The sequence below is a fragment of the Palaemon carinicauda genome, chromosome 5 (assembly GCF_036898095.1).
Source record: "Palaemon carinicauda isolate YSFRI2023 chromosome 5, ASM3689809v2, whole genome shotgun sequence".
NCBI lineage: Eukaryota > Metazoa > Arthropoda > Malacostraca > Decapoda > Palaemonidae > Palaemon > Palaemon carinicauda.
In genome coordinates this window covers 173,140,850-173,162,864 of record NC_090729.1, presented here as the reverse complement: position 1 = coordinate 173,162,864, position 22,015 = coordinate 173,140,850, and the positions used below count along the sequence as shown (strand labels likewise).

General features: G+C 42.8%; 1 protein-coding gene across 1 annotated transcript in view; it reads right to left on the bottom strand.

Annotated features, from left to right (window-relative positions):
- LOC137641617 (UPF0389 protein CG9231) overlaps nucleotides 1-22,015 on the bottom strand; it is a 57,616-nt gene that overhangs the window by 13,733 nt on the left and 21,868 nt on the right. Inside the window, exon 2 of the mRNA XM_068374350.1 lies at nucleotides 14,375-14,471. Within this exon, the coding sequence (XP_068230451.1) occupies nucleotides 14,375-14,471 (97 nt within the window). The remainder of the gene's footprint in view (nucleotides 1-14,374; nucleotides 14,472-22,015) is intronic.

Sequence of the window (22,015 nt, the reverse complement as noted above, 5' to 3'; positions counted from 1 at the left end):
CCTTGGAACTTCAGGGATCGAACCCGCTTGATTGCTCTCTTCTTGAGTAACTCCGCAGTGTACTCTTCCAGGATGGGAGTGGGTCTCTGGAAGAAGGTCACCGGTGGAGGAGGGGGGATCCCTGTGACCATTTCCAACCCAAGCCCCTTGATATTATGCTGTGAGCCCATGGACTGAAGGTCCAATGATCCCGGGAAGTGATAAAGTCTCCCTCCTACCGGCTTCACATCATTGGGAGGGAGTGAACTTAGGGCCCCTCCTCCACGGGAACCCCTTGCTCTGGGCCCGCCGCGTTGGCGGGAACTGTCCTCTACCTCTGGAACTCCCTCTTTGGTATCCACGAAAGGAACCGGAGGGTTCGTAGGCAGGGTTGTATGCAGGTGAGGGCATCCAAGAGGGGTTGGGCTGTGTACCAGGGGGAGCAGCGAGGTAGACTACCTGCTGAGGGAGGCGCCTGTTTGTCGAGAAGTCGAGGCCGCGGAAGGCTGTGGGGGACGAGGTACCCCGGGCCCCTTTGTAAGGACTAAACCTCAACTTCTTCTTGAAGAATGTGTGTCTCTGGGGTTCGAACCTCTTTTTGGCTGAGAGACCTCACCTTACCTGCAAATTCTGGTTTGCCCTCGCTGCGTCCTGAAGAACCTTATCCACCTCGGTCTGAGGGAAAGAGGGTCTTACCCCCGCAGGAGGAAGCTATCAGTCTGTTCGGCTCATGCCTGATAGTGGCCTCGACAGAACGAACTTCCTGCAACTAACCCGTGCTGACCAGAAGTCATGGAGATCTATTTGGTAGGATAGCAGCTGGTTCTTTGTGGCGACTCTGAACAGCGTTTCCTCTGGGTAAAGAGATGCAAGGGACTCCATGGCGGTGATGGATTGGAGGGACCTAGCAAGTCTAGTACGGGTCTCGAACTCAGTTTTGAGAAGACTCTTATTAATCTGGGAAGCTTCTCAGAGAAAAGAGTAGAGGCACAGTCCGGGTCTAGTTTCCCCCCACCGTGAAGGTAGAGGCCGCAGCATCCCAGGCTGCCGGAGGAACCCGGAATAAGCAAAAGAGGTGGGGTCCGTCTCCTTGAGAGCCGGCATGGAAAGAGCCTTCTTTGATGGCCTGTATAGTCAGCTCTGTGACTTTGTCTATGAGCGGCAAAGAGATGGAGGCCGCTGTCGTAAAAATAGTGTAGGAACCCTTTGTGAGGGGTGAGCTTGGAGTTAATACACCCCCCACTCTGATAGTGTTCTGGCCCAGATAGCCTGGGCCTGCTCTTTTGGAAATATGACCGTTTCTTTCGGTACCTTGTCCATACGGACCAATGCATGTTCCTTTAACCGTACAAAACCATTGAACGGGAATGCTAGGCCCGGGGGATAGAACTCCAGGTCCTCTAGAGGGCGGGTGCCCATGCCCTCCAGAGTTAGGGAGCCATCTACGAATGGAGCATGCAAAGCAAACCGCCAAGGATTGTTTTTATCGAAGGGCGGCAGCTTCGATGCGTCTGGGGCAGAAGGGGGAAGGAACTGAGTTCCGGCGCGGATCAGAGTAGCCATCATATCTTTAATCTCTGTTATTGCACCAGAGTGATGTTGAACTTGATCCCTGACCAATCCTTTGATCAGTTGGATGGGGAGGAGATCAGCCCAGGGTACCTGAAAGTCACCCGTTGATTTTTTCTTGGATTTGGTAGACTTAGACTTCTTAGGAGTAGTGGTTTTACGAGGAGCAATATGAATATCAGGAGCTGTCGAGGGTCCGGGGACCGGTGACGTTGATACTGGCAAAGCTGAAGTCTTATAAGTTCGAAGTGGCTTCACCTTGGGTCGTACGGAGGCAGAGGATCCCGAGGAGAAGCCTTAGAGTTATCAAAACCTAGAAAGGAAGAGGTAGAAGAGGGAGTAGGAGGAGAAAAGGGTTTCCCACCAACTCGGCACCACTTACCTGCTCGTCCCTGGGTTTCTACGTCTATATCCAGACCAGCCATGTCCCATCGGTACGAGGGTTTCGTCCTCAACGGAAATGGTAGCCCTGACTTCTTTCAATTAAAGGGGGCAGCAAGGTCAGGAGAGACTGCAGCAGTAGTCGAGCCTGGGAAGAGACGGGAGGCCATATCCCCATCGAGGAGATAGGGAGCGCCAGAAGAGAGACATCATCGGCCTGTAAGATTTGCAGTGATTAGTGATGGAGGAGGGGGTTTGCCCTCCTAAATATACTGTGTATATCATATTCATGTCTATATTAGTGTCTGCCAACGAGAAATAAGGAACAAAGGGAAAAACCCACTTACATCATCATTCAGCAGAACTGACGACAACTCGTAACAGAACGAGCACAAATCCGGGAACCACACTGGGTATTGGGCCTGTCCCGGTTCCTGGATAAAGGGAATGGAGCAGTGAGCATGAGACCGGCAGAGGTCATGCCCAACGGAGTCGCTGAACGAGGCAGAGCATCCTTCAGCAGTACAACGGGCCTTCTGTAAAAGAAAGGAGACATGAGTCTGGTGATGCTTGAAACTCTGATAAGGGATAAAAACCTATTATTTTAGAGTTCTGGCACTCACTGAATTACCTAAGCACCCATATTGCATTGACCAAACAACTAACTATTAACTTTAAGTTGATACTGCCCCATACCATTGTTGGCACTTTAAAATTCAATTGTCTGTATATTTGTAATGCACCCAATGTCTGTTAATGACATAAGGATAATAAGCTTAAAGTAATCCGCCGACCTCCAAGGGTCGGGGATGCAGTGACATGCCCCTTAAAATAAATACAAACACCAGCCTTAGCTAAAGGCAAGGCAAATATAAGTGTGAAGTGTATGGGCGACCTCCGGTGAAGCCGGAGCTCCGGTGAGGCCGGAGCTCCGGTGAGGCCGGATCGTAATAAAATGTCCTGAATAAAGGAGCCTTAGCTAATTAGCTAAGGCAACTTTAAGTGTTAAGTGTGTTGGGCGACCTCCGGTGACGCCGGAGGATAAAGAGATGCCCTGAATCATTCAATTGTGGCTAATAATTCAATTGTGAAAGATAAAAAGCTAAGGTCGTAGCTAAAGACTAAAGCTTAGATTATAGTAAAGCGTATTTACGATCTCCGGTGAGGCCGGAGGGTAGAAGAAAGGTCCTGAATAATTATTGTGAATAACAACACAGTTGTAATAACAAAGGCTATTGTGGATATGGCCGTGGCCTGAGACCGAAGTAAGGGCCACCGGAGGGTCGTATCTAAACAATATGAAGCCCGTCCCATGTAGTAAACAATATAAATATAACAATAGAACGAAAGTTATTGAGAATCCCTCGTGGCGGAGTATAACTCAAGGCGGAGTGGAAAACGTTCATAACTACTCCCGAGCCGTAACGGGGGAGGGGACGAAACACGGACCAAAATAACGCTAACAATTGAAAAGTCACGAAAAATAAATAACTCGTAAGTTATCATCCACCCAGAGGGGGAGAGGTGAGGGAGGGAGAACCCGCTGAACGCACAAAACGGAAAACGGGAAATCCGCTCCCCCACCGGAGCTAAGAAAGAAAACGAGAGAAAGGGGTAACTCGTGACTGCGAACAGAAAACGGGGACCCCAATCTCCCGCTCTCTTGGACACAAAAACAGGACTAAAAATCACAAAACACTATTATAAACGTATAAAATAAAAATGTACATCCATATAACACTACGATCGAAGAATAGCATCGTTTAAAACTTAAAATAAACAGCACTGTTCCTTTAAACCGAGTCGAGTGACGAACGCCTCGGGCGGTTACTAAACAAAGACAAAGCTAAATCGCTATCTCGATCGTAGGCTGGACTTACTTGTAAAACGTACCATGAGTATAAATACACAAAAAAAACAAAAAATAAAAATAAAAATAATAACGGTTCTAAAGGCATAAGGCCAGGGACTTAACCAAGAACGTAAGTGACAGAGTACTAAACGGGCAGATAAAGATGAATTCCCAAACAAGTGAACAAACAATGGCCGCCATAAAGGCCAGACGGGAATAATAAAACAGACTATACTGGATATAAAGCACAAGCCGGTACAATAAAATACTGTCAAAACAAACTATGGTACTTAACATTGGAATGTGTGAAGATGGAGCTTCGGACATGACAAAATAAATCCACGATAGATAAAAAAGACCGAGAGCACAACGAAACCATTCAACACTTTGAATTCCAAACAGAAGGATGTTGTTCAGATGGCGCTCGCGTCGTGGCGTGGGTGGTGCGGCGATGGGGATGTGTCTAGGGCTCTGTATCGGCCCATCCCTTTGGCGAGAAGGAATTAACTAAATGGAAGACAACCTGTGAATAGTAGATTTCACGCGCCTTTGCTTTATACACGACACCCAAAAGGTGCTCGCGCGAGGGTTGTAACCTCAGCATTCCATGCTTTTATCTTTCTCTGGTATAATTGGAAGGTTTTTATCAGAAAAGGTATACAAGAAGGACTTTTCGCCCGGCGCCACAGGTTTCGACCCAGAAATAAAGTTATCTTTCATGCCCCAGGCCTTTTTTGGGGGGATGTTTTATTTAAACTCAGCACAAAACTACTAGTGCTAAAAATTTAAATTTACAGTGGTACCTCTACATATGATCCTAATTCGTTCCAGAAAACTGCTTCGTATGTTAAACAATCGTATGTTGGAGCAAATATTCCCATAAGGATACACTGTAATTTGTATAATTCGTTCCACACCCCAAAAACCTATATAACTCCTTAATAAATTACTACATATAATTAAACATAACAATAACATAACTGCATAAAATGAAAGAAGCATGTAAAAAAAGATAATTATAAAGAAATAATAAATAAAAAATGTGTTTTATTGTCACTTTACCTTAGAGACAGGCCAACGCAGGTGTAGGATTTGCTACGCCAGGAGGAGACGGCCGACCGGGGAGAAGGTTAGACATGGTGTTAACATGTTCTTTAAATAAATACTCTCTCTCTCTCTCTCTCTCTCTCTCTCTCTTTCTCTCCTCTCTCTCTCTCTCTCTCTCTCTCTCTCTCTCTCTCTCTCTCTCTCGTTCTTCTTCACTATTAGTGTTAGACGTCTATTAATTTTTTCTGAGGAGAGAGAGAGAGAGAGAGAGAGAGAGAGAGAGAGAGAGAGAGAGAGGAGAGAGAGAGAGAGAGAGAGAGGAGAGAGAGAGAGGAGAGAGAGAGAGAGATTGATTAAACAAAAATGTGTTGTGTACATATGATTTTTAACAGCGTCAACGAGTTGAAAGACAAATAAATGTAACTAACAAAACGATATCAGCGAATCTGAAATTCCTTTATTAACTAAAACAAATATTGATACAAACACACACCGCAGGAGGAGACACGATCGGCGAGGAGGTAGAGATGGTGACTGCGATAACATACCGTAAACTTACACTATGGAAACTTTAATCTAACTTAGCTTATTCAATTTTTTTTATTTTTATATTTTCATATTTTTTACATTTTTTTTTCTTATGATTTTAATTTCATTACTTTCAGTGACAAGTTACGGTACGTTATCGCAGTCACCATCTCTACCCTCCTCCCCATACCGTCTGTTTCTTACTGCGTAGCAATTCTTGCACCTGTGTGTGTGTTGTGCATACGCGCACGAGTGTGTTTGTATCAATATTTGTTTTAGTTAATAAAGGAATTCAGATTAGCTGTTATTACTTTCTTAGTTACATTTAATTGTTTTTCAACTCGTTGACGCTGTTAATAATCATATGTACTGGTAAACACATTTTTTGTTTAATCTCTCTCTCTCTCTCTCTCTCTCTCTCTCTCTCTCTCTCTCTCTCTCTCGGAAAAAAATAATAGACGTCTCTAACACTATAACAGCGAAGAAGAACGAGAGAGAGAGAGAGAGAGATGAGAGAGGAGGAGAGAGAGAGAGGAGTGAGAGGAGAGAGAGAGAGAGAGAGAGAGAGAGATTTTTTTTAAAGAACATGTTAATGCTATGTTTAGTGAGAAACAGAAAAAGAGAGAAGACTTTTTTAAAAGAGCTTGTTAATGCTATCTTGGTTTTCTTTGCTTCACTTTTTTTCTTTATTTCTGTTCATCACGCTAGCCCTTCTCACAAATGATCGTTGCCAACAATCTCTTTGTCCTTTATCCCTATCAACAAAAGGCGTTCTATCTCTTCCAGGGTATTGCTACGATGTCTTGTAATAATGGTGATCCCCTTCGATGGTTTATCTATTATCTACTTTAATGGCTGCCTTATGCTTGATGATCGTCGAGATCATAGGCCTATTCCGGCCATATTGTTTAGCCATATCACTCGTATGCACACTGCTCTCATGTTTTTCTATAATTTCTTGCTTCAATTCTAATGAAAGTATTGCCTTCTTCCTTTTCTCATCACTACCTGTACTAAAACTTGGCTTTTTTAGGCACCATGATTATAGGTAAAATAAAAAAGGAAATGTGAGAAAAGGAAGAAAATAAGCACTGTTAATAACAGACCAAACAGAGGACAACCACACGATACACACAAGAAAAGAGAACTGTGAGCACTCGACGCTCAATGGCGTCCCTCTTACGTGCTGCCATCTACCGGCGGTAAACAAGATCTACATCGTATGTTGGAGCATTACTTCAGGTGTCGAGACAGAAATTTGGTCGAATTTTACTTCGTATGTTGGAAAATTCGTATGTTAGGACAATCGTATGTAGAGGTTCCCACTGTATATAGTATACCTACATAAAATTTCTTTACATTGATGCATAGTTTAAAAAAAAAAAAATCTTAACGATTTATAAAAAGAGGATTAAAGGAAATTACTGGACATAAATTACATCGTATGGGGTTTAAGAAGTAAAAAATTCTGGGAGTTAGAATGGTTAAGATTATATACAGTATTAGGCTACAGGTAAGAATAGAAAGAACCTAACTAATCAACAGCTCTAAAATCATTTACAAAAGCTATTTCAAATCAAAAACAGACTAGGTTTGTTGCGATCCTTTGTATCACTAATCAATTCCCCACAATATGTTATTTGTTATTTTATTTAATTAAGGTAACTTATACTTGAGCAACAATGCTCACCTACAGTACTTCACTTTTGACCAAATATTAGGGTTGTGGTAGCCAAGTAGAAACATCCCTGTCTGATAATCTGTTGGATGGGAGTTCAAGACCCACTTAAGCTCAATAGTTTCTGAAACCTCACCATCTTTGTGAGCTAGGAATGGGGATTTTGGAGGAGCCTATAGGTCTACCTGCGGAGTAACCAGCTTACCCTCCTTAGTCCTAGCTTGATGTAGAGGGGTCCTGAGTGCTAACCTTATGTATCAAAGGATCATTGAAATTCAAATAAAGACAATGCTGGATATAGAACATGGATTAATTTTCTTTTATTATTATTACTAGCTAAGCTACAACTCTAGTTGGAAAAGCAGGATGCTATAAGCCCAAGGGCTCCAAAAGGGAAAAATAGCCCTGTGAGGAAAGGAAATAAATAAGCAACAGGAGAAGTAATGAAAATAAAACATTTTAAGAACAGTAACAACACTGAAATAAATCCTTCATATATAAACTATGAAAACTTAAAAAAACCAGAGAAGATAGAAAAGACAGAGTAGCGTGTCCCAGTGTACCCTCACGCAAGCGAACTCTACCGCAAGACCATGTAAGATCATGGTAAAGAGGCTATGGCACTATCCAAGACTAAAGAACAATGGTTTGATTTTAAAATGTCCTTCTCCTATTACAAATAATACTGTCTGTATATATCCTGCCAACAAAAGGAAAAGAATCTAATTCAAGGAAGAGGAGCATTTCACATAAATATCCTTCAACTGAAATATTGTACTGTTAATTTTTAAAGCCAAAATTAATTTTTGTACAGTACTTGGCCTTATATTCTAACACTGTAATTGATTATATTTTTCAAAATCACATTCTTGAATTTAAAGATACAGTAATCAGTTCCACCTAATAGTCAATATGTGAAATGCAAACTTTATTTTGCCTCCCGACTATCCTTCCATTTCTCATTACTCCTTACCTAGCTCCAGCATAAATGCAGAGCTGCTTCATTCTTACCAACCTGTTGTGCCAGCCACACTACCAGATATTCCACAGTGTAGTACAGCTTAATGTGTAGAGGTTATCCAGCATTTCCTCTCAGAGAAAGGCTTTTCCCGCAAAGTTGTGCGAGGAGATTTCTGGATACCTCGGAAGTCTTTAACCTCCATGCTTCAAGCCAAGTGGGCCATCTTCTGTTGTTAGTGTTGTGGAAGGGGTGTTCCTCCTCTTGGAGCCTCTATCCCATTACTATTATTATTACTTGCTAAACTACAACCCTAGTTGGAAAAGCAGGATACTATAAGGCCAGGGGCTCCAACAGGGAAAATAGCCCAGTGAGGAAAGGAAAAATAAAATATCTTAAGAACAGTAACAACATTAAAGCAAATATTTCCTAAATGAACTATAAATAATTTTAACAAAACAAGAGGAAGAGAAATGAAATAGAATAGTGTGCCCGAGTGTACCCTCAAGCAAGAGAACTCTAACCCAAGACAGTGGAAGACCATGGTACAGAGGCTATGGCACTACCAAAGACTAGAGATCAATGGTTTAATTTTGGAGTGTCCTCCTAGAAGAGCTGCTTACCATAGCTAAAGAGTATCTTATACCCTAACCAAGAGGAAAGTGACCACTGAACAATTACAGTGCAGTAGTTAACCCCATAGGTGAAGAAGAATTATTTGATAATCACAGTGTTGTCAGTTGTATGAGGACAGAAGAGAATCTGTAAGGAATAGGCCAGACTATTCAGTGTATGTGTGTGGAAAGAGAAAATGAACCATAACCAGAAAGAAGGATCCAATGTAGTACTGTCTGGCCAGTCAAAGGACCCTATAACTCTCTAACAGTAGTATCTCAACCCAGTATCAGCAATGAAAGGCTATTACTCAGCTCTGAGACATATCTTTAGGCTGAAAGGCGTTGATGTTTCCTCATCGGTAAACTTTCGATACTCATACAGAGTTCTGAACAGACCTGTCCTCCGTTTGAGGCGAGACAACCACCCTGGAATGTTGTCATGGTAGAACATTCTCTGGAGAGTGACACCATATGAACCATTAAGGCTTGCCTAAGATAGGACTGTCACCCTCTACACATTATTTTTGTTTACCCTAAGCCTCAGTTAAATGGGTTTGCAACCCCATGGTCTCGTAACGTCTTTCATACCGGGGGATGTCGGCAGGTCTCGTTCTCCTTTGTCACTGAGTTTATTGCTAAAACCGAGAAGCAGTCAATTACTAATTCCAGGTTTTTATCGTTTCAGATCACGAGCCTTCGGAAAGTAACCGACGATCTTGATCAGTTGCTTTTTGTGTTCCGTGAGGGCGCTGAGGTGCTACTTTAAACATACGTATGCATCCAACCACACCTGCTACACCCGTTTGTTAGCACGGGAAGAGTTAAAAAGAAAGTGACAAGAAATACAATCTCCTACCACCAACCTCATCTTCCTTCTTAGGAAGAGATTGATTTAGAGCACATGCTGTTAAAGGGGTTAGTATAACCCTGGCATTCAAAATAAGAATCTCTCTGAGGACTTGTGCTTGCTACAGGTAGTTGTGTGGAAATGTCAGATGTTGTTCATTGCCCATTACCTGCAGGAATCAACCCACAGGTCCCTAGATAGCTTTTCTATATGGTCCATAGTAGCTGCACAGCAGGTGGTATAGCTCGCAGGATCATTAGCATCGGATCAAGGACGGAAGTTGCATGTTAGTCTGGGATGGAAGTGAAAATGACTGGCCTTTTCTTTTTCTATCAATCTTTCCCTCTCTTGAGGCACAGCTCAAAAGCCCTGTCACCTGAAATTGATTTGATTGTAGGTACAGCCCACAGACCCTACAGCTGTTCTATAATGTAATATATAAGCTCTATTCCCCACACTCCTTACTAGACATATACCAGATGGATATATATACTGTATTTTGGAACCAGGTAATTCTATTAGTAGATATCTCTCTTTGTTATGACACAAAATTTTTTGCTCGGTATCCTTTGTTGCAAGGGCAGTGGACCTACTGGTATAGTCACACCACAAATGCACGAGGTCTAGGGAACATGAACTCTCAACGCTTACAGGGTCTAAGTTTAGAAATCCCCCAGAAAAGTTTTTTGGCCAGCTGTAAAAGGAACTTCCTCCCCACCTAAGGATGATTCTCCTATGTAAAGGACAAAGGGTTTGTATTTGTACCGAAACAAATGACTAATTTGGAGTTAATTGGTATTTTTCCTAATTATACAAACCTGGGTCTTATACTCCTACTCAAAGGCCATCACCAACCCCCTAGAAAGTCCTGGCTGCAATCAAAGTGATTACTCATTGAGCAAGCAGGCGGACGGGGTTCCACGGCTCCCAGTCAGTAACTAACGACCACCTGTTTACACCTTGTTATAAAATTTTACCTGCCATGTACAGTATTTCAGCTTTGCTGTTATCTCCTGTGTAAAGGACTCAGGTTTGCATAGTTAGGAAAAATATGAATGATCTCAAGGTAAGCAAGCCATGTTTGCCTACGGTTATATAAGCGGATAAGCAACCTGGTGAAGTAACGAGAACTTTGGGTGTGGAGGAAATAAACTCCTAAACCTCGAAGAAGTCACTGGCAGCAGGGTGATGGATTGGGTGTAAGGCGATAGACAAGCTGTCTCTTCAGTTTATACCCTCAATGCCTGGCAGTTGATCTTACTAGAATTAGTATGGACTGGCAGGGGTCACTTGCATTAGTTAGATAGGCACTGCACATCACTAGGAACTGGCTATCCTTTGATGAATCTAGCCAATGAATCCTATATGGATTTAGTCAGTCTATGAAAAGCAAAAATGACAGAATGACCCCCAGTCCCGGGCGTAGCAGGGTGCTAAGAATCTCCTGGTTTATAAATACTTAAGAAAAATTGAAAATTGGTAATTGGAAAGTTAGAACCATGAATCAGGTTGGGAAGTTACAGCAAGTGGAGAATGAATTTATGAAGTATAATTTGGATATCTTGGCCCTAAGTAAGACATGTTGTAAAGGGATTGGTAAGGAAATCCTAGACCAAGGCAATATATATAACTATTCAGGAAGAACTGATAGAATTGGAAGATAAGGGGTAGGAATGATGACACCGTGAGAAGAAAAGGCATTGACTGAGTGGAGAGGTGTAAATGGCAAATTGTTACTTGCAAAGTTTAAATCAAAGCAGTGCAATAAGAGTATTATAGTGTGTTATGCACCAACAAATGATGCCCCAGAAAAAAATAAAAAATGGATACTATGAAGAACTGCAGTGTGTCATAGATGAGATCCCAGAAGGAGATATGAAAATTGTGATTGGTGACTTCAATGCTAAAGTTGGAAAGATTAATCAAAGCAGAGATAATGTAATAGGTGTTGAGGGACTTGGCAAAGTTGCAAATGAAAATGGAGACCATTTTAAAGTTTTTGTTCAGCAAACAATCTTGTTATTGGAGGTACTCTTTTCCAGCACAAGGCTATCCACAAATATACATGGACTTCACCATGTGGCAATTAAAAAAATCAAATAGATCACATAGCCATTCATAAAGAGAGAAGGAGGACTCTGAGAAATGTGAGAAGCTATAGAGGTGCAGATATTGGTAGAAATCACCATCGCCTCATTGACACACTAAAATTAAAACTGAAAGCACCTAACAGAAATGTAGATAGAATACCTAGGTTTGATAAAACTAAGCTTGTAGAAGCTGAGCACAGAGGAAGCTTTACTATTGAACACAGGAATCGATTTGCAGTCTTAGAGACTTTAAGAAAAGCAGATAATGAATGAAGAATGGTGTGATATTAAGAACATAAATCAGTCAGTTGGAAGGGAATTTTGGGACTTGTAGTTACAAGGAGGAAGCCATGGATATGAAATTATACTTGGGATACTATAAATTGGAGACAAAGACAGAAATTGATTGTTGAAAGCTTTCGAGGAACTAATAAGAATTGTAAGGTAGAGCATGCTAAGTATTCCAGTATTGATAGTGAAGTCAAAAGAAAAGCCAGGAATGACTGGAGAGAATATTTGACAGTAAAGCAGATGAGGCTGACAAAGCTATGAATTTAGGGATTGGCTATGGTGTAAGAATTGCTCATAGAATTATTAATGAAATTTTCACGGGGATGGAGAAGAAGAAGCATATACCCATCTGAAAGAGAGATGGATCTGTTATAACAACCAAAGATGAAAACAGGCAATGTTGGATGGAACACTTAAGTGAGGTCATGAATAGGAGATATGAAGGGAATAATTTGATTGGTACACCTGAAACTGAGGAAGACCTTGATGTGCCCATGAATGAATCCAGTGTCTTTGAAGTCGAAGCTATTCTTAAAAAACTCAAGAGATGGAAAGCCTGATGAATGGGAGGTAGGAGTGTCGGTGAAAATGGCAAAAAAGGAGATCTGACTGATTGCAATAATTACAGAGGTATAACACTTACGTCAGTTGTCATGAAAATATATAGCATGCTTATTCTACAGAGGCGAGAGAAAAGCTGAGAGAAGAACAAGCAGGATTTAGAAAAGGTAGAAGTTGTACTGACCAAATTTTCATTTTAAGACATGTACAGCAATGTGTAGAATATATGTATCCACTGTTGATGGCATTTGTGGACTATGAAAAAGCCTTTGATAGCGTGCACCGGACAATTTTGTGTAGAGTTCTGCGTTATTATGGAGTTCCTCTTAAATATGTAAATTTGATTAAGTTGGTTCATGAGCATAGTAAGTACTCCAAGGGAATGTGTTGTCGCCTATGTTGTTTATCCTCCTCACAGATTTTGTAATACATAGAACAGTTGGAAATGGTGGAGAAGGACTGGACTGGATTGGTAAAAATTAGCTGGCCTAGAGTATGCTGATGATTCTGTCCTCATTAGCAGAACAACAGGATTTGCAATACTTGCTTACCAGAATGCATGAAATATCTCTGGAGGTTAGGCTGAAGATAAATTGAAGAAAGACAGAGCTGATAAGAACGGAATATGCAATGAAAGATGAAATATCATTGGAGGGAGAAAGGATTAATGAGGTAAAATCATTTAAATATTTAGGAACTATGATTTTCTAATACACAGTCTTCAGAATTGGAGTTTAACAAAAGATTGAAAAAAGAAAATCAGACAATGGCTTAGTTGAATAAAATTTGGAAATCAAATCGCCTGAAATTACACAAAAAAATCAGGCTACATATCAGGTTAGTGAGATCAGTGTTACGGTATGGACACGAGTCGTAGTATGACAATGAAACAATATCCAACAGATTTTGTAGATTTGAGAACAAAGCCCTCAGAAGAATATTGGGAGTTAGATGGCAGGACAGTATTAGAAATGAAACTATAAGAGATTACTCGAGTGCCATATGTGGATGAAATCATGGAGAGAAGCAGATGGAGATATGTACTCCCCCAAAAGCAATTAGTTCACCAAACTTTCAACTGGGTTGGAAGACCCAGACAAACATGGCTGAGGACTATGAAGCATGAAGTAGGAGAGGACGATTGGAGAAGTATTGATCTAAAAGCTCAAGATAGAGATGAATGGCGAAATCTAACCGAGGCCCTTTGCGTCAACAGGCGTAGGAGATGATAATATTTAAATACTTTATCCATATTAGAATGGTATTTAGTTTTTTATAAAAAAAAATTCAAAGGCTGAAAGTCTAGTTGTGTGGGATTAGATAAGTTAATTGTGCTCTCAACTTAACTACCACTGGTTATTGTTTAGAATTTTAATCAGACCTAAGTGGAACGGACCTTAGTTAAAGGTCCACATACTATTCATTTCATAATTTACAATTTGGTTTGGTTACTTTATACACTTTGCTAGCTCTGGCCCATCTAAATTGGGAAACCTGGATTCCAACAAAATGCAAGCCTTCTAACAATACTGTATATAAATAAAAACCAGGAAATTTAAAGAAAACACCTCTGAACTTAATGGCAAAGGAATGAACAAATATTTTTTTACTATAAACATGAGTACAATGAGGGCTCAACAATGATATATAACAGTACATATGAAAATATATCACTAACACTCGTGATTTTAATTAATGTAAATATCAGCCACAATGGCATTTAATACCGAATTCTACCTTGGAAATGTATATCCAAGGGAAATTTATTTGTAATCAGTGTAGTTATGCAAGCAGAAGTATGACTTAAGTATACATAATAATGCTACAGTAATTCATCCTACAGTTATTCCCAACTACTGATACTAATTGGTAGTCAGGATAACTGTATATAGCCTTCTTTTCATACCTTCAGTAAATAAAGAATATGAGAAATACTATTGATTCTAATGTTCAGTAATCTAAAGGATCACACATACCTTACAAAGGCGGGAACTTCACTGATACTCTTAAACTTTCCACCCCATACCAACAGATACTTCTCCAAATTGTCAACTCGGTGATCCGTTAACCTGGCTGTAAATAAAAACATTTATCAGAACTATGAAATAGAAAAATGAAACTATATAACATGTGCAGGAATACAAATATGATATGAATACAGAAGGTCCTCATGTCACAATGGAAATCTGCCTGCAAGGTGAGGTAATTCTAGTTTTGATGGAAGTCGGAACACACTTGAATACAGATCTGCACATAAGCACTGAAGTCACTCACCTATATCAGTGCAGTAGTAAATTCCTTATCTAGGACTTGAAAACACAATTTATGACATGGAAACATGACGACGACTATAAGAAATGGCAAACAAAATAAAATAAAATTCTTTTTTGGGCTCAAGCCATGTCGTCCTGATGGAAGGTTCCTTTAGGTAGCTTTCTAAGGGATATTTGGTTACAGTGATATTCCCAGAGAATTTAACCGTTAGGTCTCCAGAAGTCTAACTTCTGGCGCGAATATCCTTAAAATTTCTCTCAAGGATATCGCATAATCAGGGGACGTATGCTTGATATGACACGTAACGATCTTCACCCCGAATAGCGTTTTCACTTCGAGGGGGAAAGTGGCAAATTTAGAAGGGGAGCCGTTATCAAGGTACCCTTTCCTCTCGTACTACTGTAGAGTATCTAGATGGCGCTGTAGTCAACCTAGCGCGCTATTCCTTTAGTTGTAGCGGTCTCGCATGGTGATTTTCCCTGTTGCTCTCTCGTTACGCTTTGGTTTTTCTGGATTTTTAATGCAATTTCCAGCCTCTTCTGCCTCTGGAAAGTTGAGTATTTGATCTTTACAGAGTATAAATTTTAGCTCCTGCCTCACAGTAAAATTAGATTAATTTTAAGAGTTGGAGCTTCGCCTTCACTGGAGGCGCCATGGGCGCTGTCGTTCATAACGCATGTGTTAGTTAGTTAGCCTAAACGACTTTCACGGTTTTAATAGCATGAATATTTACAAAGCTATTCAGTTATATATTCTAGGAAGTTATATATTATGCCTATTGTATTCTTTAAAGTTTCGGAGAATCAGGTAACCGAACCTTGCCTAAGCGTTTTAGTTTACCTTCATGCATGATATAGAACGACATTCCTAGTTTTAATAGCAATTAAATATGAAGCTATTTAAGCATTTTATACTTGTAGGATATTGATTGCATATATATTTCCTCTTCCTCATCGATCGTGTACGATAGAGTTTCGGCGATTAAGGTAACTGAATCTCACCTGGCACTAGGCTACTAGCCTAGGTACTTTAGTATACTTTCATACATGTTCCCGGTTTACCCTCGTGTATTGTTTTATCAATTCAGGCAGAGATAGATATCTCCTAGAATTATTATATAAACCGATAATCGTCTCCAGTGAAGATTTAAGGGTATTCCCGTCTCCCTCCGATTGAGGCCTTAGGCTACAACCCTATCTTGGTCTTGCCATTGAGTAGACACTCCGGCTTGACTAGGCTAGTGTTTTCTGTCTTTTCCCTGGCCGACAGATAGCCGAATTTGGTTTTTGGTCAGAACCTCAGAGTATTCAGTCTTTTGCCAACGGCCGGCTGGCAGGGTGAATAGTCACTCCCCTGCCAGTCTCAGCCGGCGGCATAGGAGGCTAGATCTCCCTAGGCCGCACTTGAAGTGGTTGTATGATGCAGCTACCTTCTCCCCTGCAGTCTAGAAGACTAGTCCTGTGCTCGCAGACCTTAGCCTGAAGAATAGACATTCTTCTGTCGCCTAGGAGTGCGCCGGCACTGAAACGATGTTTCTCCCAGGTTGAGAGGGGCCGGCAGCTGCTGCCCCCCCTCTTAACCTATTGGCAGACCCTAGGTTGAAGAATAGATATTCTTCTGCCGCCTAGGATGGTGTCGATATTGAATCAGTTTCTTCGTTGTGTGGTAGGACCGGCAACCCTGTCGCCTCCTTCCACATTTCATACAGGACCCTTTTCCTTACCCCCTCTGTCCTTTGGCCGTCGTCCTACAATCCAGTCGCTTGCTGGCGGTTGTGGGGCCGGCCGGGGCTCCTACATAGCAGCTATTTAGTCACTCAGCCTTCCCTTATGGACGCAAAGGCTCCGGGAAAAGCTGGGCCGGCTGCCGGCGGGAGACCGGCACTACCCCAGACGCCGGCCAAGCTAGCACCTGGCGGCACGCCAGGTGCTAGCTTGGCCGGAAACATGCCGGGTAAAACTACAGTATATGATTATACAGTAGCCAGTATATTTGCAGTATAGATCATACTGCAGACAGAAAAATGATATTTTAATTATAAAATAAATTTTTGAATATACTTACCCGGTGTTGCTCGACAGACAAACTGTACAGAAAAAACTCGCCAGCGATCGCTATACAGGTTGCGGGTGTGCCCAACAGCGCCATCTGTCGACCAGATACCAAGCTCTATGTAAACAAAGACTCAATTTTCTCCTCGTCCCACTGCGTCTCTATTGGGGAGGAAGGGAGGGTCATTTAATTTATATATTCACCGGGTAAGTATATTCAAAAATTTATTTTATAATTAAAATATCATTTTTAAATATTTAACTTAGCCGGTGAATATATAGCTGATTCACACCCAGGATGGTGGGTAGAGACCAGTAATATATGTTTACATTTTATGAGCTAAGAGTTTCTATTTCATTTTAGAAGTTATCAAAATAACAAAAACAAAATAAATAGGTACCTGGTAAGGAAGTCGACTTGAACGATTACTCTGCCTTATAAGTACGTCTTCCTTACGGAGCCTCGCGATCCTCTTAGGATGCTGATCGACCCCTAGGAGCTGAAGTATCAAGGGTTGCAACCCATACAACAGGACCTCATCAAACCCTTAATCTAGGCGCTCTCAAGAAATGACTTTGACTACCCGCCAAATCAACCAGGATGCGAAAGGCTTCTTAGCCTTCCGGACAACCCATAGAAACAACATTAAAAAACATTTCAAGAGAAAGATTAAAAGGATATGGAATTAGGGAATTGTAGTGGTTGAGCCCTCGCCCACTACTGCACTCGCTGCTACGAATGGTCCCAGTGTGTAGCAGTCCTCGTAAAGAGACTGGACATCCTTTAGATAAAAAGACGCGAACACTGACTTGCTTCTCCAATAGGTTGCGTCCATTATACTTCGCAGAGATCTATTTTGCTTAAAGGCCACGGAAGTTGCAACAGCTCTAACTTCGTGCGTCTTCACCTTAAGCAAAGCTCGGTCTTCCTCACTCAGATGTGAATGAGCTTCTCGTATTAACAGTCTGATAAAGTATGATAAAGCATTCTTTGACAAAGGCAAAGATGGTTTCTTAACTGAACACCATAAAGCTTCAGATTGGCCTCGTAAAGGTTTGGTACGCTTTAAATAGAACTTAAAAGCTCTCACAGGGCATAAGACTCTTTCTAGTTCATTGCCTACAATCTCCGATAAGCTGGGAATATCGAAAGATTTAGGCCAAGGCCGAGAAGGCAGCACATTTTTGGCTAGAAAACCAAGTTGTAGCGAACAGGTGGCTTTTTCTGACGAAAATCCGATGTTCTTGCTGAAGGCATGAATCTCACCGACTCTTTTAGCTGAGGCTAAGTATACCAGGAAAAGAGTCTTTAGAGTGAGATCTTTCAGGGAGGCTGATTGTAGCGGCTCAAACCTGTCTGACATGAGGAATCTTAGTACCACGTCTAAATTCCAACCAGGGGTAGCCAAACGACCCTCCTTGGTGGTCTCAAAAGACTTAAGGAGGTCTTGAAGATCTTTATTGTTGGAAAGATCTAAGCCTCTATGCCGGAAGACTGATGCCAACATGCTTCTGTAGCCCTTGATAGTGGGAGCTGAAAGGGATCGTCCTTTTCTCAGGTATAAGAGAAAATCAGCTATTTGAGCTACAGAGGTACTGGTCGAGGATACAGAAACTGACTTGCACCAGTCTCGGAAGACTTCCCACTTCGATTGGTAGACTCTAATGGTGGATGCTCTCCTTGCTCTAGCAATCGCACTGGCTGCCTCCTTCGAAAAGCCTCTAGCTCTCGAGAGTCTTTCGATAGTCTGAAGGCAGTCAGACGAAGAGCGAGGAGGCTTTGGTGTGTACCTTCTTTACGTGAGGCTGACGTAGAAGGTCCACCCTTAGAGGAAGACTTCTGGGAACGTCTACTAGCCAACGAAGTACCTCGGTGAACCATTCTCTCGCGGGCCAGAGGGGAGCAACTAACGTCAACCTTGTCCCTTCGTGAGAGGCGAACTTCTGCAGTACCTTGTTGACAATCTTGAACGGTGGGAATGCGTAGAGATCCAGATGTGACCAATCTAGGAAGAAGGCATCTATATGTATTGCTGCTGGGTCCGGGACTGGGGAGCAATAGATTGGAAGCCTCTTGGTCAGCGAGGTTGCAAAGAGATCTATGGTTGGTTGGCCCCAAGTGGCCCAAAGTCTCTTGCACACATCCTTGTGGAGGGTCCATTCTGTTGAAATTACTTGCCCTTTCCGACTGAGACAATCTGCTATGACATTCAAGTTGCCTTGGATGAACCTCGTTACTAGGGAGATGTCTTGACCTTTTGACCAGATGAGCAGGTCCCTTGCGATCTCGTACAACGTCAGTGAGTGGGTACCTCCTTGTTTGGAGATGTACGCCAAGGCCGTGGTGTTGTCTGAGTTTACTTCCACCACTTTGCCTCGAAGGAGAGACTTGAAGCTTTTCAAGGCCAGATGTACTGCCAACAGCTCCTTGCAGTTGATATGCATGCTCCTCTGACTCGAGTTCCACAGTCCTGAGCATTCCCGACCGTCTAGTGTCGCGCCCCAGCCCACGTCCGATGCGTCCGAGAAGAGAACGTGGTTGGGAGTCTGAACAGCCAGGGGAAGACCCTCTCTTAGGTTGATATTGTCCTTCCACCAAGTCAGACAAGACTTTATCTTTTCGGAAATCGGGATCGAGACCGCTTCTAGCGTCTTGTCCTTTTTCCAGTGAAAAGCTAGATGGTATTGAAGAGGACGGAGGTGTAGTCTTCCTAGTGACACAAATTGTTCCACGGATGACAGCGTCCCTACCAGACTCATCCACAGCCTGACTGAGCAGCGTTCCTTCTTCAGCATCTTCTGGATGGATAGCAGGGCTTGATCTATTCTGGGGGCTGATCGTCTTGTTGTTCAGCAACGTCCTCATCAGATAGTTCCATATCCGAAAACTGATGAGGAAACGGCAACGGAGTGGGCAACGTCTGGCTCGCTGAGTCCGGTCGCACTGGTGCATGCGTGACGGAGCCGGACGCAACATCATGGAACTGCTGCACAGTCTGTGAACTGTCAACAACCATGGGTGCGCGAGGAAGCACAGCGTCCACCCGAGACTGTCTAGACCGTCTGGGTTGTGTAGTCAACACCATACTGGGTTGCTGAGGTTGACGCACTGCGCCAAAACAAGTCACCTCTGCTGGTTGTTGAACGTCCTGAACGTCAACAACCACCTCCGAGCGTCGCTTAACGTCAACGTGCGGCTGGCAACCCACACTGGGTCGCATCGGTGGAGGAACCACCTCAACTGGCAGACGCGAGAAGGTTACCTCAGCGTCAACAGGACGCACAACCGACCGGTTGGAAGGTTGTTGGCCAGAAGGTTCGGCAGCAACCTTCTCCGCATTAAAGTCCTCTATCAATGACGCAAGCTTGGACTGCATGTCTTGCAGCAAAGCCCATTTAGGGTCTACGGGAGCAGGTGCGGCAACAGACGGGGTTAGCGACTGAGGCGGTACCGCTTTCCATCCCTGAAAGCCTTGTTTATGCATGACATAATTGTACAGCAAAACTTCAAAGGCTCGAAAACAGCTGTGAAGTTGACCTGTAAAAAACTTGGAGCGTCTCCTGGCCAGGCGCCAGGGAGAGTCTACGAGATTTGAGAAGTCTATCTGGGCAGAGGCATGAACTCCCAAGCCGAGAACTTCTCTCGTATCATATCAGACTCTCGCTCTATAAGCCAGTTTAAAAGAAGGGAAAGCAAAGGCTGTATCCCCCAAACTCCTCCTGGTGATAAACCAGTCGCCTAGCAAACGTAAAGCTCTCTAGGAGAGCGAGAGAGCACTAGCTTATAAACAACGGCTTTGAAGTAGCTAGGCCTAGTGTAAGCTCTGACGTTTAGGCGAACGAGGAGCAGCAGTTACAAAAAGATCCGGACAAAGATCCTTAAAAAAAATCATCATGATTTAATTAAAGTCCATAGAGGGCTAAGCAGCTTTAGGCTCCTCTCCATCTGACAGAGTCCTCAAGGGAATATCAGTAGGAGGGGGAACAGCAACTTCCTCATCTACAGGAACCTTGTCCGATAAAAGCTGAGTCTCAAGCAAGGGAGAGACCTACCGTGGTGGCAATGCTTTACAAGCAGAGTCCACACTCACTGGTGCATTAGTAGCGGACCAGGACGCAACGTCATGTAACTGCTTGACAGTCTGTGAACTGTCAACAACTGAACTGTCAACCACAACAGGTGCGTGAGGACGCACAGCGTCTACTCGAAATTGCTTTGACTGCCTAGACTGAGCAGTCAAAACAACTCTAGAATGCGGAGGTTGACGCACAGCGTCAAAACAAGTCAACTCCGATTGTTAGCGAACGTCTTGAACGTCAACATGAGCATCAGCAAGTGGCCTAACGTCCAAATGCGGCTGAAAATCCACACGAGACCGCATCGAGTGTGGTTCTAAACAACCTGACTGACGTGACTTAGCTACGCCAACGTCAACAGGAAGCACAAAGGAACGTTAGGTTGGCTGAAAGCCAGGATATCGATGAGATAAACGGCTAGACTCAACGGACTAATCGGCAGAATAGTCTTCCATAAGGGAGGCAAGCATATTCTGCATGTCTTGCCGTACAACCCATTAAGGATCAACGGAAATGGTTGTGGTAAGAGACGAGGGTAACGTCTGTGACCGCAACACTTTGCCAACAAAAAAGACTCTCGGAGTCTGTGTTACGCTTTTGTTAGGCGGCGAGCAGTTATCCGATGACTGCATAGGGTCAGAGCTGTCCTAATGGCTGTAACCAGGACGCTGGACCTGTCCTGAAAGGACTGACTTTCGCTTAAGGGCTTCGAAACCTTGTGACAGGTTTCTTATGCGAAAAGCCTTAGGATGACGAGGAGAAAAAACGTCTCTCTCGTCTTATGGTAGGGGAGATCTTGGTAAGATACACCCGATACCATAGAGGGAAACGTCTGTTCGTTGATCAAGGCCTCTCGAACCCATAAGTCGTTCGACATTACTTCTCCCCTGTTTGGGAGCTTGCAAGAGGTCCCGGGCTAGGTGAACGACAGGCACGAACAGACGAACCCTCGGACGCAACACTAACACTTTGCGCAATATCACTTTATCACTTCGATTTTCTGTTTTGCACTTATTTCACTGAAATCGAAACTTTTACTGATTTCTACCTGAAGCACGCAATTCTACCCTTCATCAAAAGGTAGTAATTGCGAAATCAGTCGTATAATGCAAGCTCATTAATACCAGCAAAAAACAGAAAACATATTTTAAGATAAAAAATTCAGTGGCTGGGGAAGAGACTAAACACTAGTTCATATAAACTACGTTTTCAATC